This window comes from Mizuhopecten yessoensis, unplaced genomic scaffold (assembly GCF_002113885.1).
Source record: "Mizuhopecten yessoensis strain PY_sf001 unplaced genomic scaffold, ASM211388v2 scaffold5547, whole genome shotgun sequence".
Taxonomy (NCBI): domain Eukaryota; kingdom Metazoa; phylum Mollusca; class Bivalvia; order Pectinida; family Pectinidae; genus Mizuhopecten; species Mizuhopecten yessoensis.
Window position 1 is genome coordinate 89,765 of NW_018406103.1, and position 23,398 is coordinate 113,162.

The 23,398-nt window shown below is 36.7% G+C and overlaps 2 protein-coding genes across 4 annotated transcripts; both read right to left on the minus strand.

Annotated features, from left to right (window-relative positions):
* Window positions 1–974: 974 nt before the first annotated feature.
* Window positions 975–8,482, minus strand: LOC110450888. Of its 2 annotated transcripts, none has more exons than XM_021498667.1 (5): window positions 8,412–8,482; window positions 5,915–6,044; window positions 5,225–5,471; window positions 4,209–4,550; window positions 975–1,421 (listed from the first exon to the last, which is right to left on the minus strand). In XM_021498667.1, the coding sequence occupies exons 1-5, from the start codon at window positions 8,414–8,416 to the stop codon at window positions 1,000–1,002; spliced, it is 1,146 nt and encodes a 381-aa protein (XP_021354342.1). In that variant the 5' UTR covers window positions 8,417–8,482; the 3' UTR covers window positions 975–999. The 2 variants fall into 2 exon arrangements, with proteins under 2 accessions (XP_021354342.1, XP_021354343.1); XM_021498668.1 differs by lacking the exon at window positions 8,412–8,482 and adding an exon at window positions 7,612–8,404.
* A 5,082-nt stretch (window positions 8,483–13,564) lies between these two features.
* Window positions 13,565–22,972, minus strand: LOC110450890. 2 transcript variants are annotated; one of them, XM_021498669.1, is made up of 5 exons: window positions 22,923–22,972; window positions 20,829–20,874; window positions 18,020–18,260; window positions 16,605–16,946; window positions 13,565–14,274 (listed from the first exon to the last, which is right to left on the minus strand). In XM_021498669.1, exons 1-5 carry the CDS (start codon window positions 22,925–22,927, stop codon window positions 13,877–13,879), a joined length of 1,032 nt encoding a protein of 343 aa, XP_021354344.1. In that variant the 5' UTR covers window positions 22,928–22,972; the 3' UTR covers window positions 13,565–13,876. The 2 variants fall into 2 exon arrangements, with proteins under 2 accessions (XP_021354344.1, XP_021354345.1); XM_021498670.1 differs by lacking the exon at window positions 13,565–14,274 and adding an exon at window positions 14,282–15,672.
* Window positions 22,973–23,398: the final 426 nt, after the last annotated feature.

Consider the following 23,398-nt stretch of genomic DNA (forward strand, 5'->3'; position numbering starts at 1 on the left):
CTGCTACGGCGAGAGCTTTAGGCTCTGTTTCCTCTGCTTCCTGTGCCGCCACATCGCCAATCGTATCAATGACGGCAGACAGTTCATGCACAATGTGTTGAGCGTTTTCTTGCTCAATTAGGTATTCTAACTCAACAATCCTATTGGCAAGAGACTCCAATGTTTTCTCCCCCATTCGTCGCCGTTTCTCAGCATCAGCCATTGTTAAACTGTTAACTGGTAACTAAGGGTTCCGAATGACGTGGTGGTAATTGGGAAAAAATAGAAGTGTTCCAAAAGGGGTGTGATACGGAATTTTGTGGGCTGATACGGACTTTTGCGGGCTGATACGGAGAGGGCTGATACGGGTTTTGGGGTGTGATACGGCGAGGGCTGATATGGGTTAGAGCAATTGTGTCGTATCGCATATACAAAAAAAACAAAAAAAAACGTATTAGTAAGTATGTAATAAAAGTAATTACAACAGTACTATGCCACTGATATCACAAGTAGTTACATGTGTACAGTTTCACCGATATTACAAGTAATAACATCTGTACAATGTCATTGATATTACAAGTAATAACATCTGTACACTGTCACTATTATTACATGTAATTACATATGTACAGTATTACCGATATTACAGGTAACTACATCAGTACAATGTCATTGATATTACAAGTAATAACATCTGTACACTGTCACTATTATTACTTGTAATTACATCTGTACATTGTGACCGATATCACAAGTAATAACATCTGTTCAATGTCACCGATATCACATGTATACACCATATAGTGATTACATATCATAAAATATGAGCCATTTTATTATCTTTGCTTTTAAAAATATCACACAAGAAAAAGTATATTATGAAACGAAAGCGAGTAACAATATTTACCAACAACGTAATTGCTATGGATACTATACTACATGTGTGGTGTGAATTCATTCCAGCATTTAATAGCTGTTGTATACTTATACGATACAATCCGTATCAAAAACTGCATACTTTCAAATGCATTTGCACATCTGAAGCACATGTCGTTCTATGCCATCACGTACTTTATCACTGTCGGTCGAATAATGTGCTGCCCAAAGTTGTTTGACTTCTGACTTGGATATGTTTAGTGACGTTAATCTGGTTATGCTTTTTGCATAGCTTTCTGAGAACTTAAACCGATCACAAATAGATATGCATGCAAAGGCGGCAACAATTGATGGTGAGATTAGCGGCTTCATGTTGCTATCCGCTGACACGGATAAAAGGCTAAAAGGCGCTGAATTTGTTGGGCATAATCTAAGTCCAGAAAGGTTTGCAGCAATTTTTTGGGATGGTGTTGATGTCAGAAACATCTCAACAATTTCTCCTAAATTATTTTTCCATTCAGCCATATATTGAGAGGAGTGTGGGATTTTGAACTGGTACATCTTTTCTGTAAAAAAAATAAAAAAAAAATATAGAAATAATAATAAAACAAAATAAAAATTAAATTAAATTACAATGATATTCACATAACATAAACAAGGTCATTCAAACACCACACCTTAATTAAACAACGAACACTGATATTAATACTCTCCAAGCGAATAAAAAGTACATTCATTCGTATACGTGTCGTTAATACTTTTTTACATGGCATACATTCAAATCATTTACATACTATTAAATATCAAGTGCACTTTTATACTTCAAATAAACTTTATAGAATCCCTGTCCCACTGCAGGCAATATGGCGGACATTGAAATCACATACATATACTTCAAATAGACTTATAAAGATACCCGTCCAAATGCATTGGTTGGTTGAAGGGTTTTGCGCCTACATGAATCCGCTCTTACGGGTTTCATTTCACTGACGGAAGTCGGTGTTCTGTCGGCGTGAGGGAAGTTGCCTTCCCTCAGGGGGTGGTCTGAAGTCGCCTATGCTATATCCTATCTTTATATTTTGATGAAATTTGGAGAGGACTCCTTGGTCCGAAATGGTTTGTCGCGCCGGTTGATGCAACTTTGGCTGTTGTTTCTAACTAGTGTTTTTGTATCGTTGGGGGAGGTTAAGAAAATGGCCAAGAAGGCTTGTAATAATGAATATATATATATTTTTTATTTTTTTTAGAAATTATTTGTATATTTTTTAAGTGTATCTATTGTATATATTCTTGTTCTTTTATAGGGAAGTATTTATATTATATTTGATATGTACTTGGGTCTCTAACTTCCGGTTGTGCCCGACAGTAGAGAAACTCTCTGCTTCCGTTAGGTACAGTACTTTGTTTCTTTTGTCAGGCTTGGCCGGAGTCTGAGATTATCCAACGGGTCCCAATGGTGTATGTTGGGTTTTACCTTTAATTCTATGGAGTATGTTTTTATGCTTTAGAAGAGAAAAATAAAATAAAGATTTAGATAAATATTTGAGCAATCCGAAAAAAAAGAAGGTAAAAATTGACTTATATGATGAGGGTCTTACGTAAAGGGGGGTCTTTAATTTACTGGGCTAATAATATATATGTCTTATTTTAACTATTATTATATAAAAAGATGGGGAGATCACTGGTCGTATCATATCATGATGTCGTATATGGCGTGGGTCTAGGAGGAGGGCGTACCATATACAGGCTGTCCTTTAACTATAGCCTACTCTATTTTGTGTTTTGTTTTGTTCCTATATTTTGGAAGTCCGTCGAAACGTCTAAAAAATGTTATCTAATCCAACCCTATCCTCTGTGCCGGCGTTAACGCGCCTACTCTTTCGATAATACAAAGAGGGATTTGTTACGTGCAGGTTGGACCCTCCTACACGGGACACCGTTTATAGTCCCCTCCGCCGGACTGTATGTCATTGGTTAATGGTTAGTGTCATGCAGGTGCTAATTAATCTTGATTTTTGGCGTCCATTCTTGAAACTGAATCCAGTCTTTGCACACTATGGACATCTTTCCTTCATCAATACCAATGTTCTCGTTCAAATAAAACTTTTCCTTTGCTTTCGTCTGTAACTGTTCACTAATCTGACTTTTATAATTATGATTGTGAGTATTAGTATAAGTTAGTTGTGGGAGAGGGGAGGGGGGGGGAGTGACGGGTTTGTGCATTGGTGAGAGTTAGAAGTAGGCAGAAGAGGGTTGGGTAGATGCGGGTTTGTGGAGGGGTAGAGAGGGGGCCATGAGTTTCTATTGAGATTAGATTATATCAGTAAAGTTATTGGAGGATAAAATAAAGAAAAGAATTAGGATAGAATTTTAACTACAACAGGGTTGTCGCAGTTAGGGATTGGGAGTTTGTTATGCATAAGTAGGATTGAAATTTAAAGTCGGGAGTGTTTTCAGGGGGTTATCGGGTTCGAGATATTGTCGCATATTTTTCGATCCTACCTGGGCCGAATTGTGTGTCCAAAAATGTTTGCTATAGGTTTCGCTAGGCCGTGATAGATGACTTGTTCGCTTATGTTAGCGCGGTTTTGATTGGTTACATGTCAAAAGTAGGGGGTGTTTTCTATGTGCGGATTTCGAGTGAATTTCGATCCTACCTGAGTCCAATTGTGTGTCAAAAAATGATTGCTATAAATTTCACTAGGCCGTGATAGATGACCTGTTCGCTTATGTTAGCGCGGTTTTGATTGGTTATATATCAAAAGTAGGGGAAGTTTTCTATGGGCGGATTCGAGTGAATTTCGATCCTACCTGAGCCGAATTGTGTGTCAAAAAATGTTTGCTATAAATTTCACTAGGCGGTGATAGATGACCTGTTATGTTAGCGTGTTTTGATTGGTTTACAGTTTTTAAAAGTAGGGGGAGTTTTCTATGTGTTGGTTTGACTGGGTTTCGATTCTTATCTGTTATCAACATACCAACTGCAGGCACGGGTATCCTTAAGTAGCAAATCACATAAACTCAATAAAAGGGGGGTTCGCAAAGTCTGGAATGTTACTACTGAGGGAAAGATTAGTATTAAAGTTGCCTTATCATGTTTGTTGTAAAATTCGTTTGTGAAGTTATAATTATTNAAACTCAATAAAAGGGGGTTCGCAAAGTCTGGAATGTTACTACTGAAGGAAAGATTAGTATTAAAGTTGCCTTATCATGTTTGTTGTAAAATTCGTTTGTGAAGTTTAATTATTGTCATATTTTAGGTGAAAACAGATCACGATATATTTTTTCAAACACATTATCCTCTTGCTTTGTGAATTATTTTCTTTTAAATGAAACTAGATAGACAGACTTACTTTCAGCTTCTGTTACACTGCAAACAAATAGACTCTCAAGTAGTTTGGCTCTGGCATTAGATACTTCCAGTTGAAGTCTTAGGCTGACATTTTCGTAGTCTGCAACTGCCTGTAGCTCTTCGGATTCCAGGTACGAAGCTAACCTCACAACACATTCTTTACCCGTGTGGAGATTATATTGTTCGATCCAGCGTAGGTATGTGACGACCCGAGAAGGCGGTATGTATATATCCGCCTCGAAGACGGACTCCACGTGCTTTCGGATGACTTCCACACATTCTGTGATCAAGTTTTCTGTCCGATACTCATCTGCTAAAGGTAGTACTGTGTCCAGCTTTTTATCTGTAAATAACCGGATTTAGAGGGAAGTATGATTTATTTTGTAACTATAAATCAAGATGATATTTAAATATGGTTCTACGCCATCTTCCTCCACATTTAAACAGACAATCCTAATATTTATGTCTCGGACATAATTTTATATTATTTGAAAAGGTGTTTCGACCGAAATGTCCATTGGAAAACATCTATATCCACTGTAATACCATTAATCATTGAGTGATCCCGCGTTTCCGTCAAGTACAGAGTATTTACAACGGGAACAACCTATTCTCTGAGCGCCAAGAACTGCGACACTTTGAAGAATCATCTCCGACCAAAAGTTTTCGTACCCGCAAATGATCCCATACATTTAGTATGCAATCGATACACTATTATCCCTCTTTCATCATCGATTCCCGGGGGGCTACGTTCGATCACTTACGTTCTCTGAGCCTTTGTTTTTTGTCATAGCAAAATTTAAGACACACGATTAGTTATTTGATTGGTCGAAGGAACAAAAATTGCCCCATCGCTAGGCTGATACTAGACTAGCGGGATAAACATCCGAGGCGTATTCAAACAATACAGTGGGTCCTATTCTAAGTCTATTAAATGTGCTTATACTATTATTTATTTTGCAAACTAAAATTGTTACTAAAAAAATGATCATAGTTACAGCACATATTTATTATTACCTGTAACTTTGTCAGGGAAAAAGGGCAGAAGACATTTTAGGAATGTGGCCATCTCATCATAGGTTTTCCCAGGGAACTCCAGCTTCCTTTTAGTGTCGTCAGTGCACTCGTCTTGTTGCCACTCTTTCTTAAGCCAAGCCTCAAAAACAGGTGAAGCTGATTCTAGTAAGGCTTTGTTTACATGAAGATTTTTTTCTTCGACTACCAGTATTACATCGTTCGGCAGGAAGCCTGGATCTATTTGAGCCTAAAATTTGATGAAGGTTTTTACGGACATGTCCAAAGAATTCTTTCAGTGTCAGTTACTATTATTCATTCATTTGTCAAAAGTCTCATAATCAGAGTAATGCTATATTTAATAAGACAATGATTAGGGAATTATAAGAAAGATGTTGAATTGGGAAGCTTCATCACTGAATTCATAATTTAAAGTACGGAACTCACCAGATTTTGTTCCTGATGTCAATAACGAACACTTTAGAGGAATAACTTATACAACATCCCTACATATTATATTTTGTGATCCTTACTATAGACATGGGCTGGTTGTTATATCTTCTTGTTGTTTTAGTAATATTATAAAGTATTATCATCTGAACTTGTGAATGAATAACATCCTAATAACTTGCAACATATATCAAAAGTTCCGAACGTTATAGCGATTGATAAAAGCATACATCGGCTACTCACAACACACGTTTCGTCCGTTACTTCAATATCCAGTATTGGCACTGGTTTGGTGTGATCACCAGACTGATTTGTGTCGTATTCTAAACTTTCATCGCACTGGTTTTGAAGAAGAACACCAGGTTTCTGCATTCTATAAAGATTAAAAAAATGGTTTGCCTTAGCGTACATATCAACTGGTGGAAACATAAATGTAAAAAATATAATATAAAAAAATACAATTTTATCATAATTAATTAGTCTTTCAGAGTTAAAATGTTAACACTGTTATTCTTCAAATTGTATAAAAATAGATAAAATATCTACAACCCTTAAAACTGAGACATCCACTTTTATAACTAACTAACTAATAAATAAGTAAGGTAAAGATTGGATGCCATTAACGATAGTAAAAAAATCATTATTTCTTAATCAATTCAAGTTGATTTTTTTAAGAAGACTCCAGTATAGTAAAGTGAACAAAATGAATGTCACGGTTTCATTATCTAGAAATCTGTTAGGGTTCGTTGGAGTATATATCACCAAAAACATGAAGAAATAGTAGTTTCAAGGAGTGTTAACACAGGGGACAGGGCTAGACTGTATCCCATGAGTGAAGGGGAATCCTGTCATGGATGTTGGATTCGGGGCTCTCAAACATTATTCATTTTGGAAAACATAGTTTTGACAAACTGCAACCTTTTTCGGGGTACCTGCTTTTGTTTAAAGAGCAACGGCCGCCCAAATCTATTTTCACGTAATAATTTGTAACCCAAAAATGTCTCTAACGTGATGATTACATACCACTCTAAGTGGGGGATCACTCGGCTCGTGTATCGATGAAGATGTTGTAGTGGCTTTTTTATTATTGTTTTTATGTTACTAAACCATATCATGAAAAGGCAATTTTTCAGATTGTGTACACTTATTCTAATTTTGTTGATTTATTGTAATTAAAAGGTATACTTTCACTTTCGTTTTGGTTTCCTTAAATTGGGCTTAAGGTATAATCGTGCATAACATGTATAAAAAAAACTTTATTTATAGAGTATAAAAGACACGTTTAGCTTAAAAATCCAATCTTCCACGTGGTCCTCTTGCCAGTCAAATACATGTGTAAGTTAAAAGATATACATTATTTATTTACACAATTATTATTTCTAAGATGATATCACAGTTATCTTCATTTACAATATCAAAATACAAAAAGCTGAAGTAGATGTATGTGTTGTTTGCTAGTCCTTTATTTGGTGAATTTAAAGGGTGACACCCGAAAACGTGAGGTATACAGTTAGGGCACCAACGCTACGAGTAACAGGTAAACGATCATTACATGTAGGGTCCTTCTCCAGCTAAGTAACCTTTAAAATACTGGTAACAGATCAGACGCCGATATACTGTACGGATATCACCACCCCGCTTTAAGTCATTCACCAATTAACGACTCTTGACGGGAGCGACTTGAATTGCAGTAGATACAATAACACGAAATTACGTGTTAAAATAAAGATTCGTTATCAACGAGGTCTTGTCCAAACAGGGCAACAACAAAATCACATGTATCTGCAGCCCGTGCAGCCCGTGCATAATTAGATTTTTTTTTCTCCTCCTAAGGGGTCAATGAAGAAAATGTCCGCTGACTCATTGCCACATTTTTGTTCCAGATTCCTTTTCTTAATTCATGATTCTTTCGTCTCGGCGGTGTCCCCTTAAGCACTTACCTTTGTATGACTTTAGCTGTTGTGAGAACGTTACGAGCTTTAACCTCAAACAAATCTGCTGATCAAGTGTAAATTAAAGAGGTTGATCAGTCTTAGTACATAAATCATGCAATTTCACTTTCGTTTAGATTTCCAGGAAACCCTAAATCGGGCTATGTGTATTTGTTGTTTGCAAATCCTTTATTCGGTGAGTTTAAAGTGTGACACCCGATGCCGCAAGGTATGCAGGTGGGTCACAAACGCTACGAGTAACAGGTAAACGAGCTAAAAAGGGAAACATTAAACTACTGTTAACAGATCAGACGGCGACATACGGACCTTCCGAACGAATACATAGCTGTCTGCTCACGAACGTCTATCCCAAAAAGACTATCAACGAGTAAGACTTGACATGAAGTAGATACATTACGGGGAAATTACGTGTTAAAATAAAGTTTCTTACACAGGCGACAAAAATAAGCCACATATATGTGCAGCTCATACAGTACCGTTTTATTTTCTTCAGCTTTGTGGTCAGTGAAGAAGAAAAAGTCCTCTATCCCCATTGTAACATTTGTGATCCTGATTTGTATTTTTCACTTCCTTATTCTTTCGTTTCTATGATCTCCCAATGCACTAGCCTTTGTATGACTTTAACTGTTGTGAGAAAGTTACTAGGTGTTATCCCAAACAAACAAAAATGTACATGGACTACATTGTATAACTAAATAGATGGTGATGCAAATACTGCATACAAACACGTATACTATTACGTTAAATAGCAACATAGCTGAACCTCTGTCCTGTTACGAAATACTTACGCCATTGTATCGCTGGCAACAAGGAAGATGTGATCCTGCTCTACACATGCGCAGACGGGGAGGGGATGGGTTTATCGCATCGATTACAGATATTTTTGTACATATGACTTTAACAAATAACACTGCATCCCACCATTGGCTAGAACAGTCCCGGTCATAAGTCAACACAGAATGACATTTTACCAGATGACAGATATTACAAAATTAATTTATCACGTAATATCAATATAGCAACACAAAATATGATCACTTTACAAAATAGCACCAGTTACATATAATTTAATGATGTTTCTCATACTATGAAAAGCAAAACAGAATATATATTGATTGTCACTTTTCAATATAAAGATTTAGTGCATAATGTGCAGCTACATAGACCAATCGATAAGGAACAATGAAATTATCATTTTTCAAATTTCTATATCAATGAGATATAGAGAAGGTCGTTTTTAAGTAGTGTATGGTATGTGTTAATTAAGTATATAGAAAATATTTTTATTTTAAGTACATTATTAAGTATATATTTTCAAAAAAGTATGCCAAATTACTATCATAATGTATTTATATAATAAAAGACCCTTCATATCTAAGCACACAATCTAAAAGGGTGATTGTGGGGAAAATAAAGAGTTGTTGTGTCACCACTTATTCTGATGTTTAAATATCAACATCACCCATGTAAGTTATACGTGATCACTATCACTGTAAGAGATGACCCCGTAATCACATGTATCTGTTTTACGTTTATCTGTGGAGATATGTAGGCAATCATATACTGATAAAAAATAATTTAACCAATGTAAAAATCAGAGTTATATTTAGTAGAAATAGAGTGCGAAACCCAATATGGACAGTTGACAGGTTACCGGCCTTAAGTTGGTTGTTTAGGGTTGAAAGTCCTATTCACATCTTATTTCATTTAAGGATGTGTCTCAGTGTGTGTTGTGTAAGCGTGCATGTGTGTATGTGTGCTAGAGGGAAGGTATGTTGGAGTACTTGCCTCCTTGTGATAACGCGGATCTGATGCCGACTTTATAGTGCCATCACACTGGAATACCATACCGAAGGTACCCAGCACAGCATTTCACTCGGCCTCAAAGGAATCAGGTAAGTTGTTACTGTATTACATAAAATGTACCAGTATGATAAACTTTGCATTACTGTACACTTCTATGTATTAGAATATGTACATTTGAATACTGTCAACGTATATATTTTAGCGGTGTTGTAATTTTAGATCCTTTCGCGCTTTGAAAATTCCGCTAAGTTATGATTACGTTAATAGAAAATTTTACTTGTTTATAGCTTTCTATTGAGCATATTTTGAGTGCGTGAATGTATCTACACTGGCTTTAATCCGTTCAAATGCCATAAAACGCTAAGATTTGACTCCGCTAAAATAAGCACTTTTACAGTATAATATTTCAAACAGTAGGTTAATTACCAAGTTTTCACGCTGGTTAATTACTATTGCGTTGCTCTACTTGTTGTAGCAATCCGGCAGACATTAAATCTCTTAAATTAGCATTCAATGTTGATACGCTTGACCGGTATATGAGTTGAATTTGATTGGGTGGTTTTGAGTTTAATAACCAAGACAATAGGTTTTAATTTGAACATTATAACACNCGGACGAAAAGCGATTGGAATAGGTCACTTGAGCAAAGCTCAGGTGACTTAAAAATAATAAATTAACACTGGTCTCGGAAAGTGATATTGAGAAATTCGTTCAGACAATTAAGGACAACAACCAAATAACATACATTCGTGCGAAACAAATATTATGAAATGCTTGTGCATCGAATTTTTATCGTTGCGTTGTGTTCCATGTTTTTGAAAGAAATGTTTATTAGCTTCAGAAAAATAAGGTACATTAGTTGCATAGGTTTCGAAGCAAAGTAAAGCAGTCTGAAACCAGACTATTGTTTACTATGGTGATGGTGTGTATGTACTGTTTATCGGTGAGAGGAGAACTAGCTAAGTTTTCATTCACTCTTCCAGGTTCAAAAGTTCCTATTATATAGAGCATTTATATACAATTCAATATCCTTTAAAAGCATTTTTTTTTTTGGAAAAATATGCAACTCGGTTCTTTTGCCGTCTTCGTAAACACTCATTTTGTTAACGTACTATAGTCTTCGTTTGTCTCTTCTGAAACGAGCCAGAATAATAATTTAACATTATTCTAATCAATTTACATGAGCATGTTAGATTTCCTCAGTTCAAAATATGGCACGTTAAAGTCTTTTATAAGTGTTTATGACTATATCAGAATTACTAAGTTGTGCATTTTTTTCAAAAATGCGTCTTTCTTGTTTTCTGTGATTGGTACTGATTATTTGGAACGGATGTTAGCACTGTCGCATGGATGTTTGCCAAAAATATATTTCATTGTTTAAATACCATATACAATATCTGCCTTTTTACTTCCACAGACATGGCATGGAAGGCCCGTTTCGACTTCTGAAAGCCTGCAGCGATAAGGACATAAAAAACAACGCAATATATATGGATAATTATCTTTACGACGGCTTTCAAATCTACTATGCAGAACTGTTCTAGTAGCTTTTTATATATGTTACGTGAAATAATTGTAAATCATAGCTATTTTGATATATCACGTGTTATTGTTGAAGAGACGAAACTTTGAAATCGCTAATTAGCAAGCCTTTTTTTCATCTTTTCGCGTGTGATTTCTCTTCTTTTTTGTCTTTTCAACCACCGTAGGACAAAGACCTTGTCTTGGGTTTTGTCTTTGTTTTCACATATCCCTGTGCCGCACAGACAATACAGGCTACTTTGTCTGTTCTTTTCTACTATATCTCATGAAAACACCATATAGGAGTTTTTCGGCTTTACCTACTCGTATGTCTCTGGACAAAGACAAAGTGGAATGTGTTGTCTTTGTTTTTGTTTGTCTCTCATGGCTAAAGCATATAGCTGAGTGGCGCTGTCTATTCTATTATTATACTAGACACGTCAACGTGTATCAATAAATCTGTCTGATTTTAGCGTGGAAAATTCAGAGAGCGTGCAGTCGTCCATCCGTCCGAAATATTTGTCCGTGTCATCACTTCTGACTTGCTCAAGCGTGCTCAATGAAATGTTAGGGTACATGGAGGATGGTAAGGTGATGTGTTGCGTATAACTATGCTATATTTTGTATAATTAATACGAAAATCGTAAGTCAATGGCTACTATGCCAATATACACGACGATGTCTTGGTCTAGAAATACACAAACGTCCGGTACTCTACATTAATAGTTAAACACTCTTCTTTGATATTCTATTTCCACAAGTTAATAAAAGGCTTCAAATTGGTTAAGTTTTCTTAAGGCGTTCTTTGATATCATCTCAGTGTTACAAGTGGTTATATACTTAATAATGATTATCTATATTTCCGATATAAAAAAACCTCTGGATGTTTCAAGGTCGTTGACCCGGAAAACGATTCTTCAAATCCAATCTACCAGACCTAAAGCTACAGATAGATAGGTACGCAGATCATACCTTCCGTGTATTTTTCTTCTTGAAAATCGACATCAGGAGAATTGAGTGTGTATCTCACAAAAATATATAATACTGTTCATCTCACTTACAAACCAACATAGAAAGTATTGTATATGTGTCTCACTAACACACAGAAATAGAAAGTATTGTGTATGTGTCTCACTAACACACAGAGATAGAAAGTATTGTGTATGTGTCTCACTAACACACAGACATAGAACGTATAGTGTATGTGTCTCACTAACACGCCGAGATAGAAAGTATTGTGTATGTGTCACTAACACGCATACATAGAACGTATTGTGTATGTGTCTCACTAACACACAGATATAGAAAGTATTGTGTATGTATATCGCTAACACATAGACATAGAAAGTATTGTGCGTGTATTTACCTAGCATACAGACAGATTATTTTGTGTGTATTTTATTAAATCACAAACATATAGAGTATTGTGTATGTTTCTCATTAACATATCGACATAGAGAGTAGTGTGTATGCATCTCCTTAAGACACAAACGTGAACATTTTGTATGCATCTTACTAAGGAACAGAAATAGCGAGTAATGTTTATGTATCATTGTAAATATATCTAACCAAAAGTATTGTGTATGTATCTCACGAAGACACAGACATTGGGAATGTAGAATCTTTACCTCATTAAGACACATACATAGTAAGATCTGTATATGTATCTGACAGAGACACAGGCATAGGATCCTATAGAATGGGCAATCACTTTTTATTGTTTGTGCAATGATCTTGCGAAGTACTACTACATAATGTACGTGTAAAACGTCTGCGGATTCATCGAGTGACAAATATTTACATACACCATGTGTATAATACATTGGGACAAATGGCATTCTTAACGGCAGAATCCATTTTATGATTTATTTTTCCCCAGTTATAGGTGTTCGTTTAAGGATCCCCCTACCATTACCAGAATTTAAGTATTGGTAACCGGTTTTTTCAAGCACGACTATAGCTTTGATAAATCAATTCTGAAAGAAATTATGATGTTTGCGAAACGGATTATGATATGTCGAGTAAAATGTTCTCAATCTAATTAAAAAACATCGCTTTTAAAATTGATCAAGAATAATTGTTGTCCTTTTGGATTATCTACGCTTTAACCTTGGTAAATAATGTAATCCCCAAAATTAATCATTGGTGGGGGGACGCAGATGTTAGAATAAATTAAATCGGGTAAAATTGTCTTACAAAGTGGTAATAACACCAATATATGTTCAGGGAGATGCATTGGTCCTCACGCCTATTAGTTATCTGGTTCTATAAAAAAAATAACACGTGCTCAATAACTCCAGTTAAGCACGAGTTGTATTGTGTTGTATACTGCAATAATATAACTGTGTAACATCAAGTTATTCTTAGTGCTCATAGACGCTATTGTGTACATGTGTACGTGCTGAGTACTAGTTTTGAGTATGACGGGAATTATTGTAAGTAGGGAATTCTGGGTAATAAAAGCACATGTTTGAGTACCGCCGTGACTGCCTGATGTATTTTGTTTGGAGCTGGCCACTCGCACACACAACAGCACAAGATAACCACGTGCTCAACAGGTTAATATGTTTTGTAAAAGAATAACGAGAGGACGATAACATTTATCATAGATGACTTTGCCGTTTTTGTCGCATGCCTAACTAGTGTTTGGTGTAGCACTGTTGACAAGGACACTTCTGCCAACCAGGTAGCTCTTTTGGTAAAAACGATATAACAACACTCTGAAGTCTGTTGTTCGAGTCCCGGTGTAGCCCCGCTGACAGTGTACACACAGAACACCATTGTTGATTATATTTTGCAAATTTCATCTTTATTATTTTAAAAAAAGAGTCACATTTCATTATCTGTCGCGATGATTTCAAATGCAAAGGAAATTACTTTCTGAATTCAAATTCTGTCCATATGAAAAACGTCCCATTCCAACACTTCAATTGCAATTGCAGATGTCAAGCAAAAGTCGTTCCATGGTAGCATTTGTATTACGAATGCCAATTGAATAATAGTTTGACCAAATCCATTTGAAATCGGCCTTTCCTATTTTGAGTGATTTAATTCTCTGTATGGCATTTGCATAGCTTTCCAAGTATTTAAACCTAGCGCAAATATCCAGGCATGTAAAAGAGTCCAAAATCACTTTAGAGATGATTCCCTCTTCATATCCATACATGGAAAGCTTTCGCATCTTTCTGTAGGCGGCCGTGTTTGGCCATTTGGAGTTTTCGGATATTTTCAACACCAACGCATCTTTCACAAGTTTGGCTACATTCTGTCTCCACTCAGCCAAATAATACGAGGAATGTGGGATTTTTAATTGATATATCTTCTCTGTAACGAAAAGAAAGGAAGTATAAAATGAACATAAAATAACCAAGATATCGCTGTACATTCAACATGGTATTGATACCCTTCACATTGAAATCTCATGTTTTATCTGGACATTGAGAATAAGATTTTCTTTGTAAAAAATATATGAAGGTCTCATAAGTAATAACGACAGTATAATGCAATATGGACCCTTGATTAAAACAAACAATTGTTCGTACTTAAATAGGTACGGTAGTAATAAAGACACTGCGGACAAAGGAATTTATCAAATTTTCAAGTCAATCCGCCCCTTTTTCAAAACCAAAATATGAGCAATTACATATCACAATATATAACAATGTGATGAACAGTCATTATTAAACAATACTACAACATAAATTACATTAACAAAAATCCAGGTACCACTTTCGTAATAGGCTGAAGTATCGCCTTATTATTTCTGTGACTATATATATGTGTGTTTGTGTGTATGTGTTTGTGGTGGTGGTGGTGAATGTGTATGTGTAAATCTAAAAATCAGAAGCAGGGCGATTCGCGAGGCCTTTCGCTGCTATACCGCTCCCCCTCATTCTCCTGGGGAACTGTACATCAGCAATATTTCAGGAACTGTATATACAATATAGCAGCGAAAAGCCTCAAGATTCGGTCTGCTTGTGACTTTTAAGGTGATTTGTATCATTTTCCTGTCACACAGACTTGAATACAATGTTTATATATACAGTACGGAAACGCAGGGTAACAAAATATGCAGTTATTGCACTGCTTGGTCTAAAATTATAAAAACAGGTCAGACAAATATCTTAGTCACTGTGCACTCATAACGGTGTCCAAAGTACTCAACTGTGTAATATACCGTGCTACATTGCAAAATAGATTACAAAAAAATAATTTTGAAAAAAGTACAGAATAATGATGACAAGCTCGTGAACACATCTTGTCATACCACTCGATACTCTTGAGGTATACACATCGCTTTCCGCTATTTATTGTCAATTTGAATCTCTTGCAATCATGATACGGCTGACAGAAATTCAGAGACAGTGCTATTTGTCTAACCGGCATAATCGCATATGTACTACCACTGAAACCGCTAATGTTAAGGAGGCAATCATATTCGCCAACTTCACGCCAAAACTGTAAGGAACCGATTGCACGAGCTCAGTCGCGTGGGTCGTATGGCTTGGTTTGCCCAAACAACGATTTCCAATGAGGCAATGGGGAAAATTCTTTTTCACCGTCCCGGTTCACTCTTTTTTGTCCGGACGGTCGACGTCGTCGTGGGGAACGCTTCGCCGACGCTTGAGAGGAATAGGTTTGGAAGTGGCTCGGTTATAGTCTAGGGACGGATATCTCACGGAGTAAAGTCATCGTGGATTGTGGTAGCCGGGAATTTAACCGCTGTAACATAGAAGAATAAAATCTTCCGTCCGGTTGCAGTTCCTTTTGTGCAACAACATCACCAAATTTTCCACCATGATAATGCCCGGCCCCATGCACCCAAAGTTTGTCGTGACTTTCTCACAAACCATAACATTTACCCACTAGACTGGCCGCCCTACAGTTCACATGTGTTGGACGAACCTGATAAGAGGGTAAGGAAGCGTCGGAATGTCCCCGATACTCTCGACCAACTAAGGACTTTCTTGTTGGAAGAGTGGAACAATATTCCCATTAGAAGGATAAATGCACTGATGAACTCCATGCACGTGAGATCAGGGCTGTGCCAGATGACAAATCAATCGATCTCACTCTGCGATATTGGGAGGTACTGTCAAATGTGCTCCATTATTTTGTTCATTAAAGATGTTTCTTTATATTTATATGAAAAAAACATTGTACATAACATTCAAATACTTTAAAATACATTAAATCGCCTCAAATGTTTACCCTGTGTTTCCTGATCTTTTCAGTATATATATTTAAATGCAATACAACATAAAAAAAATACTGTTGCTTGAAAAATACCTTATATTCACTAATAATATATGATATGGAAAGTTAAAATAGCATAAGTTTATGCAAATAAATGGCAAAACTATATGATAAAGCTGAGAAATGAAAGAGTAAAGACTTAAGAGTTAAGATAAAACCGACATTGTTAAGTGTGCATCATTTAAAAAATGTGATCGAATGTGAATAAAGGTTATTTGGAATAAATAGTTTCAGAAACCTAGAGTCATGATAATTGGTAAGGGATATTTCGGATTCCTCACAATTATACATCCTATGAACTACCAACTGGGCCAACAAGATTAATATAAGTTGATAAAACATGTTATTTGATAATTGAAGTAAATTAAATAAGTATTATTTAAGCAAAACGAGCATACCTTTGGCTTCAGTTACATTGCTCACAAACAGACTCGCAAGTAGCTTTGCTCTTGTTGTAAATATCTCCTTCTGATGTGTAAGCCCGATATTTTCATAGCCTGGTTCTGCTTCTAGTACTTCGCCGCTTAGGCACGAAGCTAATTTCACAACCACTTCTTTCACCGTATGCAAGTTGTACTTTTCTATCCAGTGTAGGTATGTGACAATTCGAGAAGGTGGTATGTATATATCCACCTCGGAGACAGACTCCACGCGTTGTCGGATGACTTTCACACAATCTGTGATCAATTTTTCTGTCCGATACTCATCTGCTAATGGGAGCACTGTATCGAGTGTTTCATCTGTGAATACGAAAGAATGTATTTACATATTTCATGTGTGTAACATGTGGAGAGAAATAACATTCTTAACGGTAACGACAAAACCCATTTTATGATTTCCTTTCCCCCCAGTTATGGGTGTTCGTTTAATAAGGAGACCCGTGCCACTGCCAAACACTGTAAATAAGTATTGGAAAATGTTTTTTTTCGAGCATGACTATAGATTTGAAAAATCATTTCCGAAAAGAAAAGTATACCTCGTGGAACTTTTATGAGAAATAAGAGATGAAATAAACAAAATATCAATAATTCAACAACAGTGGCATGAGTGTAAATAGATAAGCGGCGTATGACTGGGATGCGAACCCTCGACTTCATATTCATATACAATCGCTTGAATTACAAATGTCCATGGTCAACTAAACTGTGCCTCAGTTATATCTTAACGGAAGTTAAGGGGAGGTAACTGTAAATAGGGGGAAATACTGCAGTGGGACAGGGTTTCTGAAGTACAGTCATCTTCGTCTGGCATGCAAATATGTAAAATATGAAATATTCTTTCCTTCACTACTATTCCGTCTTTGCGTATTGCAGAGTTATCTTCTCTTGAGAGCAGTTATTGATTGTTACGTCATTTGTTTGTGAGAGTAACGTCATCAATTTTTGAGAAAACGACGTAATTTTCTCACACAAACCAATGACGTAACAATCAATACCTGCCCTCCAGAGAAGATAACTCTGCAATACGCAAAGACGGAATACTGACAAAGTGTAACACTCAGAAACCCGAATGCAGGGGATTAGTTTCGATTCGGTTTGAATCTGACAAATATATCAAATATACGAGTGGTTATGTAAACAGCTTGATTAAGTATCATTTAATTCAGTGCGTGTAATAGTTTTGTCTCGTGTAGATGATTGTTAGAAGCAAAATGAGACCAAAATGTTGATCCAGCCAGCTGCAGATGACTCAGGTCTAGAACGCAGATTGGTTGTTTTCGCAACGAGTTATCCGCTTTGTCTTCAGAAAGAACTAGGCCTGAATTTAATCTATTTCTTTTAACCAATCAGATATAAGTATGTTTCATAATTACCTGTAACTTTGTCAGCAAAATTGGGAAGAAGACATTTTAGGAATGTGACCATATCATCATATGTTTTCCCAGGGAATTTCAGCTCCCTTTTCGTGTCGTCAGTGCATTCTTCTTTTTGCCACTCTTTCTTAAGCCAAGCCTCAAAAATAGGTGAAGCTGATTCCAGTAAAGCTTTGTTAACATGAAGATGTTCATCCTCAATTACAAGAACCACATCGTTTGGCAGGAAGCCTGGATCAATCTGAGCAAGAAAGGGTTTACAAGAAACATTACTTGACATATCAAAAGAGCCGTCTTGCATTGAAAAATATTGAAAGCTTTGAGCAATTATTCTGGCAACCCATTAAATACATGCTTTCCTCCGATTTTTTGTTATATTGAAGGGCTATTTTTCAGGGCTATTGGCTATATAATGAGAATATACGTATGTTGCAGCAGTTGCGCCTCTTCAACCGAAGCCACTGGGTTATAGATTAATGATTTGCAGAATCTTACAAAGAAAAAGTAACAAGTTTTAATATCGATCTAATCTGGAAAGATCTTATTTTGATTTGGTTTTGTATATGTTTATTACATTATGACATAATACAATCAATACTCAATATAGTAATTGTATTTATTGTATAACGTCATAATGATGTAACCAACACTAAAAACAATTGCCTGAAGATGGCTGTCTCTGCTCTATAGCGAAAGTGCACTAAGACGACTCGCCCAATGAAACACAACGACGACCCGCCAAATGATAACCAAAATCGGTAAAATGTGAAAAATCTCAATTTCCTACGGACTGACCACATTAGTCGCCTCTCAATTCTGCAGTGGATTTAACAGTCACAGCAGGGAGGTCCAAACTTAGTCGCCTCTTTCGGTTTGCAGGAATAATGCATATAATTATCAAATAAGTGAGTGCAGGAGGAATAAGTAGATGAAATGGCTAAGATACTGTATAAATCTGCAAAATTAATCTGACAACGGCTGTTGGTCACACACACTGACCATGCAGCAGCAGCCAGGCGATATAGCAGACCAACTGTGCAGTAATGCACCATTAGGTCAAATGCCCCCTGGAAGGAAAACGAGCGGATCGCAACCGCCTATCGTTCGTTCATACCTCGAGGGTAGCGGGTTTGTAGATTGGTGATCCAAAACCGTTCTCTCATACGTCGTCTCGTTTCATCCAATGTAGGGCAATGATCTATGGCAACCACCTGCATGTCTTTCCAACTGTGGCTAGGCATATTAAAATGTCTTGCCACAGGGTAGACTGGTTTGTTCTGCTGATGTGCATGTCAGTGTTTGTAGTATGTGATACATGTGCCGTTGATTGTACATTGAAATGTATCTGTGGAGCTCGTGTATGGACACAGTTTGCACACCTTCTTGTAACAGGTATTGAAAGAGCCTTTCGCCGCAGCAGGGTTAGGTGTAGGTAGCTTGCTGCTTACCACAATATCTCTAATGTTTTTAGGTCTACGATATGCCAGTATAGGAGACTCTGGAAAGATCTGCCTAAGTATCGTTGAAGATTCGATGATGCGTCAGTGCTCTTTCAAGATAGATTGAAGTGGCGGCATGTCTGGGTGGAACATGACTACACAAGGTACCCTTTGTGTTTAGGGTCTGACTTTATATACAAGCAGACTTGCCCTGTCCAGTACCCTCACTTTGTCTATTTCCCGATCTATCAAAGTAGATGTTATCCTCTGCCAAGAAGGTGGGACTTTAACTCTGAACAACTGCGTTCGAAGATGATGTCATCCGAAATAATACGCCCGATGCGCAGAGCTTGGGAGTAGGGTATGCTTCTCGTGGTGTGCGAGGGGTGACAACTGGATGGGTGGAGATACTGGTGTATGTCAGTAGGTTTACAGTGGAGGTCCGTACTAATCTTACCATCAATCAGAGTGGAACTGGTGTCCAAATATGTGTTGCTCTCCGTGGAGATATCCGCTGTGAATTTGATGGTGGCGTGGAACGCGTTAGCGTACTCAATAAACTCGTCAAAGGAGTCCCGAGCCGATGTCCATTTGATTTCAACGTCATCGATAAATCTCAACAAGCTAAATGGCTTAATTGGAGCAGATGTTAAAAGTTGGGCTTCAAGATGTCCCATAAAGACATTGGCATATGAGGGGGCCATCTTAGTAGCCATGGCGATACCGCTAACTTGTATGTAGTTATCCTCATTGAATGTAAAGTTGTTAAGTGTGAGGACAAGTCTCAGTAAATCCACCAGGCTATCATTCGATGGGTGTATGGTACTGCGCCGTTCCCATGCCTCGCGACAGGCAGCAATGCCGCCGGCATGCGGTATGTAAGTGTAGAGGGAAACGACGTCCATCGTAACTAACAAGGTACCTTCTGGTAAGTTCTTAGCAGGTGTTTTGTTTAGATAGTCTGTGGTGTCTTTTAAAAAGGATGGTAAACGTTCTACGAATGGTCGGAGGTGGAAGTCAACAAACTGGGAATTTTTTCCGTCGGGTGGTTGATCGAGTTAATGATGAGTCTAACAGGGTTCCCAGGTTTGTGAATTTTAGGAAGAAGATAAAACTTTCCTGCTTGAGGGTTTTCGGGGCGCAGGAATTTGTCCGCTGGCTTGATGACAATGTCCGAATTATCTTTCAGGGATTTGAGTGCCTCTTGAGATTTCCTCAAGTCTAAGATTTCCCATAGACAATACATTGCTTGAGATGTTCCTTAACTTTGAGATACTTTATACAAGTGGGCCCATTTCCCCAATATGAGATCGATGTATTAAATAATGTTTAAGCGTTCTGCTACTTAAGGTTCATGTTTAATTCCTCACCTTTCTGTGCTGCTTTGGAAAAAGAGGTACATCGTCTTTCTGAAATCTGTAGTGATTTTAAAAGTTATGATTTTTCTTTTTTTCAGTCTGACAGTATTTCTGAATTGAGTTCTTTGGTGACAATGTAAATCAACATATAAATTCACTTTCGATTTGTCGCTCACATTCCAAGTATGATGGTAACCGATATGATAATAAACCACATCATAAACAGAAGTTTTATTCAAAACAGAAACCTTATTTAGCACAGAGAATGTATGTATCTGTCTATGTGTCACAACAAATATTTGATAACCGCCTGCCAAATCGAAACATATTTTAGCTTAACAGATCTCATGCGTGTTTTTTTTTATATACACCAAAATGATTGGATAGTTACTTAGTATGAGGTTTTAAGGCATTTTTGCTACTAGGTCGACGAACGATGCTTCGTACCCTGGACGATTTTGCATCGTCTATATCATCTTTTAAGTTCAATTTGTCAAATCATTCGCACAACAATGCTTTATTTCAATCAAAATGACGGACGAACGGCTGGATGGACGACGGACGCCGCACCACGGTATAAGCTGACTTGCCCTTCGGACAGGTGAGCTAAACTGAATTTATCGCGTAATATATATATATATATAGCAACACAGAATATGTATCTTTTACAAATTAGTACCAGTAGCATACATTATAATGATTTATCTCATATTATGTAAAACAACACAGAATACATATTGATTGTTTGTATACCAAAAAGCATCATACTTTTATCACGGAAGACTATCGCATTCCAACATTTTCAATGAATGATTTAATAAAATTGGTGCTTAGATTCTACTATGTCTGTGACAGAATCCATTTAAGCGTTACTCCAATACCGCTTTATCATTATAGATAACACGGCTTATATGTCTTACAAATACTTATGTACTTGTACATATATAATTGAATATTAAACATAGTCGTCGATGTAACGACACATGATAATGATTAATAGATCGTGACTGCTCCTGAACGAGTTCGTAGTGCGTTTCTCATAGTTTCCATCTCAATCAGAGTCAACTGATCATTGACTCCAACTGCTAGAAAATATGATGCCTGAGACGAGAATGTGTTTGTATCTTTTCTGAAAGTCATGGCAAATAATTATTTAGTGCTAAATAAGATAAAAAATTAAATTAAAATAAAAGCATATAAAGATGTATTTCTAAACAAAAGTGACTAAGTCTAGTGTTATTTTACTCAAGCATATGAGAAACAGTGTATTTTATATTTGGCAGTGTGTACATTTTTTCCAATTATGTTGATCAAGTGTAAATTGAAAAAAAATGATAAGTCCTCGTACATAAACCACGTACTTTCAATTTCGTTTTGTTTTCCAGGATGCCTTTAATCGGGCAATGTGTATTGGCTGTTTGCCGATCCTTTATGCGGTGAGATTAAGGGAAACAACCCGATACCACAAGCTATGCAGGTAGCACACCAATGCTACGAGTTATAGGTAAACGAGCTATTTATAAGAAAACATTAAACTACTGTTAACATATCAGACGGCGACATACGAACCTTCTGCACGAATACATTTGTATATCAACCCCTCTTTAAACCTTTTGTCAATATACGTCTATACCGAGAAAGGTTGTCGACGGGTAAGAATTGAAAGGTAGTAGATACAATACGGGGACAATACGTGTTAACTCCTTATCAACTCCGGCCCACACTGGATAACAAAGACTGCACATATATGTGCATCCCATGCAGAACCGGGTTGTTTCTTCTGCTTTGTAGTCAGTGAAGAAGATACAAATCTGTTGTCCCTATTGTAACATTTGTGATCCAGATTTGTTTCTTTTTCACTTCCTTATTCTTTCGTTTTGGTGATGTCTCATAAAGCACTAGCCTTTGTATGACGTTAGCTGTTGTGAGAACGTTACTAGTTGTTCTCCCCAACAAACAAACAAACAAACAAACAAACAAAATAGCACATGGACTACATTGTAAATCTAGAAGGATCTAGGTGTTGCAAATACTGCATACAAACACGTATATTGTTATGTTAAATAGCAAGATAGCTGAACATCTGTACTGCTACGAAATACTTACGCCATTTTATCGCCGTTTGTCGTTGCCAACAAGGAACATGTGATCCTGCTCTACACATGCGCATCGATTACAGATATTGAGCATATTTTTGTATATGACTAATACAAACAAAACTATATCTTACCATTGACAAAAACAGCCCCATTTATTAGTCACAGAGTATTACATTGTACCAGATGATAGATATTACACCAATTTATCACATACTATACAAGAGGCCCAATTGGCCTGAATCGCTCACTTGGTATCATTTTACACTAGCTATTCAAAATAAAGCTACAGGCAAAATACCAGTAATTGATTCAAAATAATCTGATAAATTATTTAAACTTGTGACACGTGTGACCTTGAAAGTCAAACAAGGACATTAACTTGAACATACTTTATATAGCCTTTCATACCAGCATACTTCTGGCCAAATATAATTACCCTGGACCTAAGATTCTTCAGAAGTTGTTTGTACCACTCAAGGTGTT

Excerpts from the sequence above, each read along its gene's own strand:
- LOC110450888 (XM_021498667.1), bottom strand. Across the intron at positions 5,472-5,914 it reads TAACGGACGAAACGTGTGTT|GCTCAAATAGATCCAGGCTT; the intron begins GTGAGTAGCCGA and ends ATCAAATTTTAG. Across the intron at positions 4,551-5,224 it reads TTTCCCTGACAAAGTTACAG|ATAAAAAGCTGGACACAGTA; the intron begins GTAATAATAAAT and ends GGTTATTTACAG.
- LOC110450890 (XM_021498669.1), bottom strand. Across the intron at positions 18,261-20,828 it reads TTCCAAAGCAGCACAGAAAG|ATTGATCCAGGCTTCCTGCC; the intron begins GTGAGGAATTAA and ends TTTCTTGCTCAG. Across the intron at positions 16,947-18,019 it reads TTTTGCTGACAAAGTTACAG|ATGAAACACTCGATACAGTG; the intron begins GTAATTATGAAA and ends TCGTATTCACAG.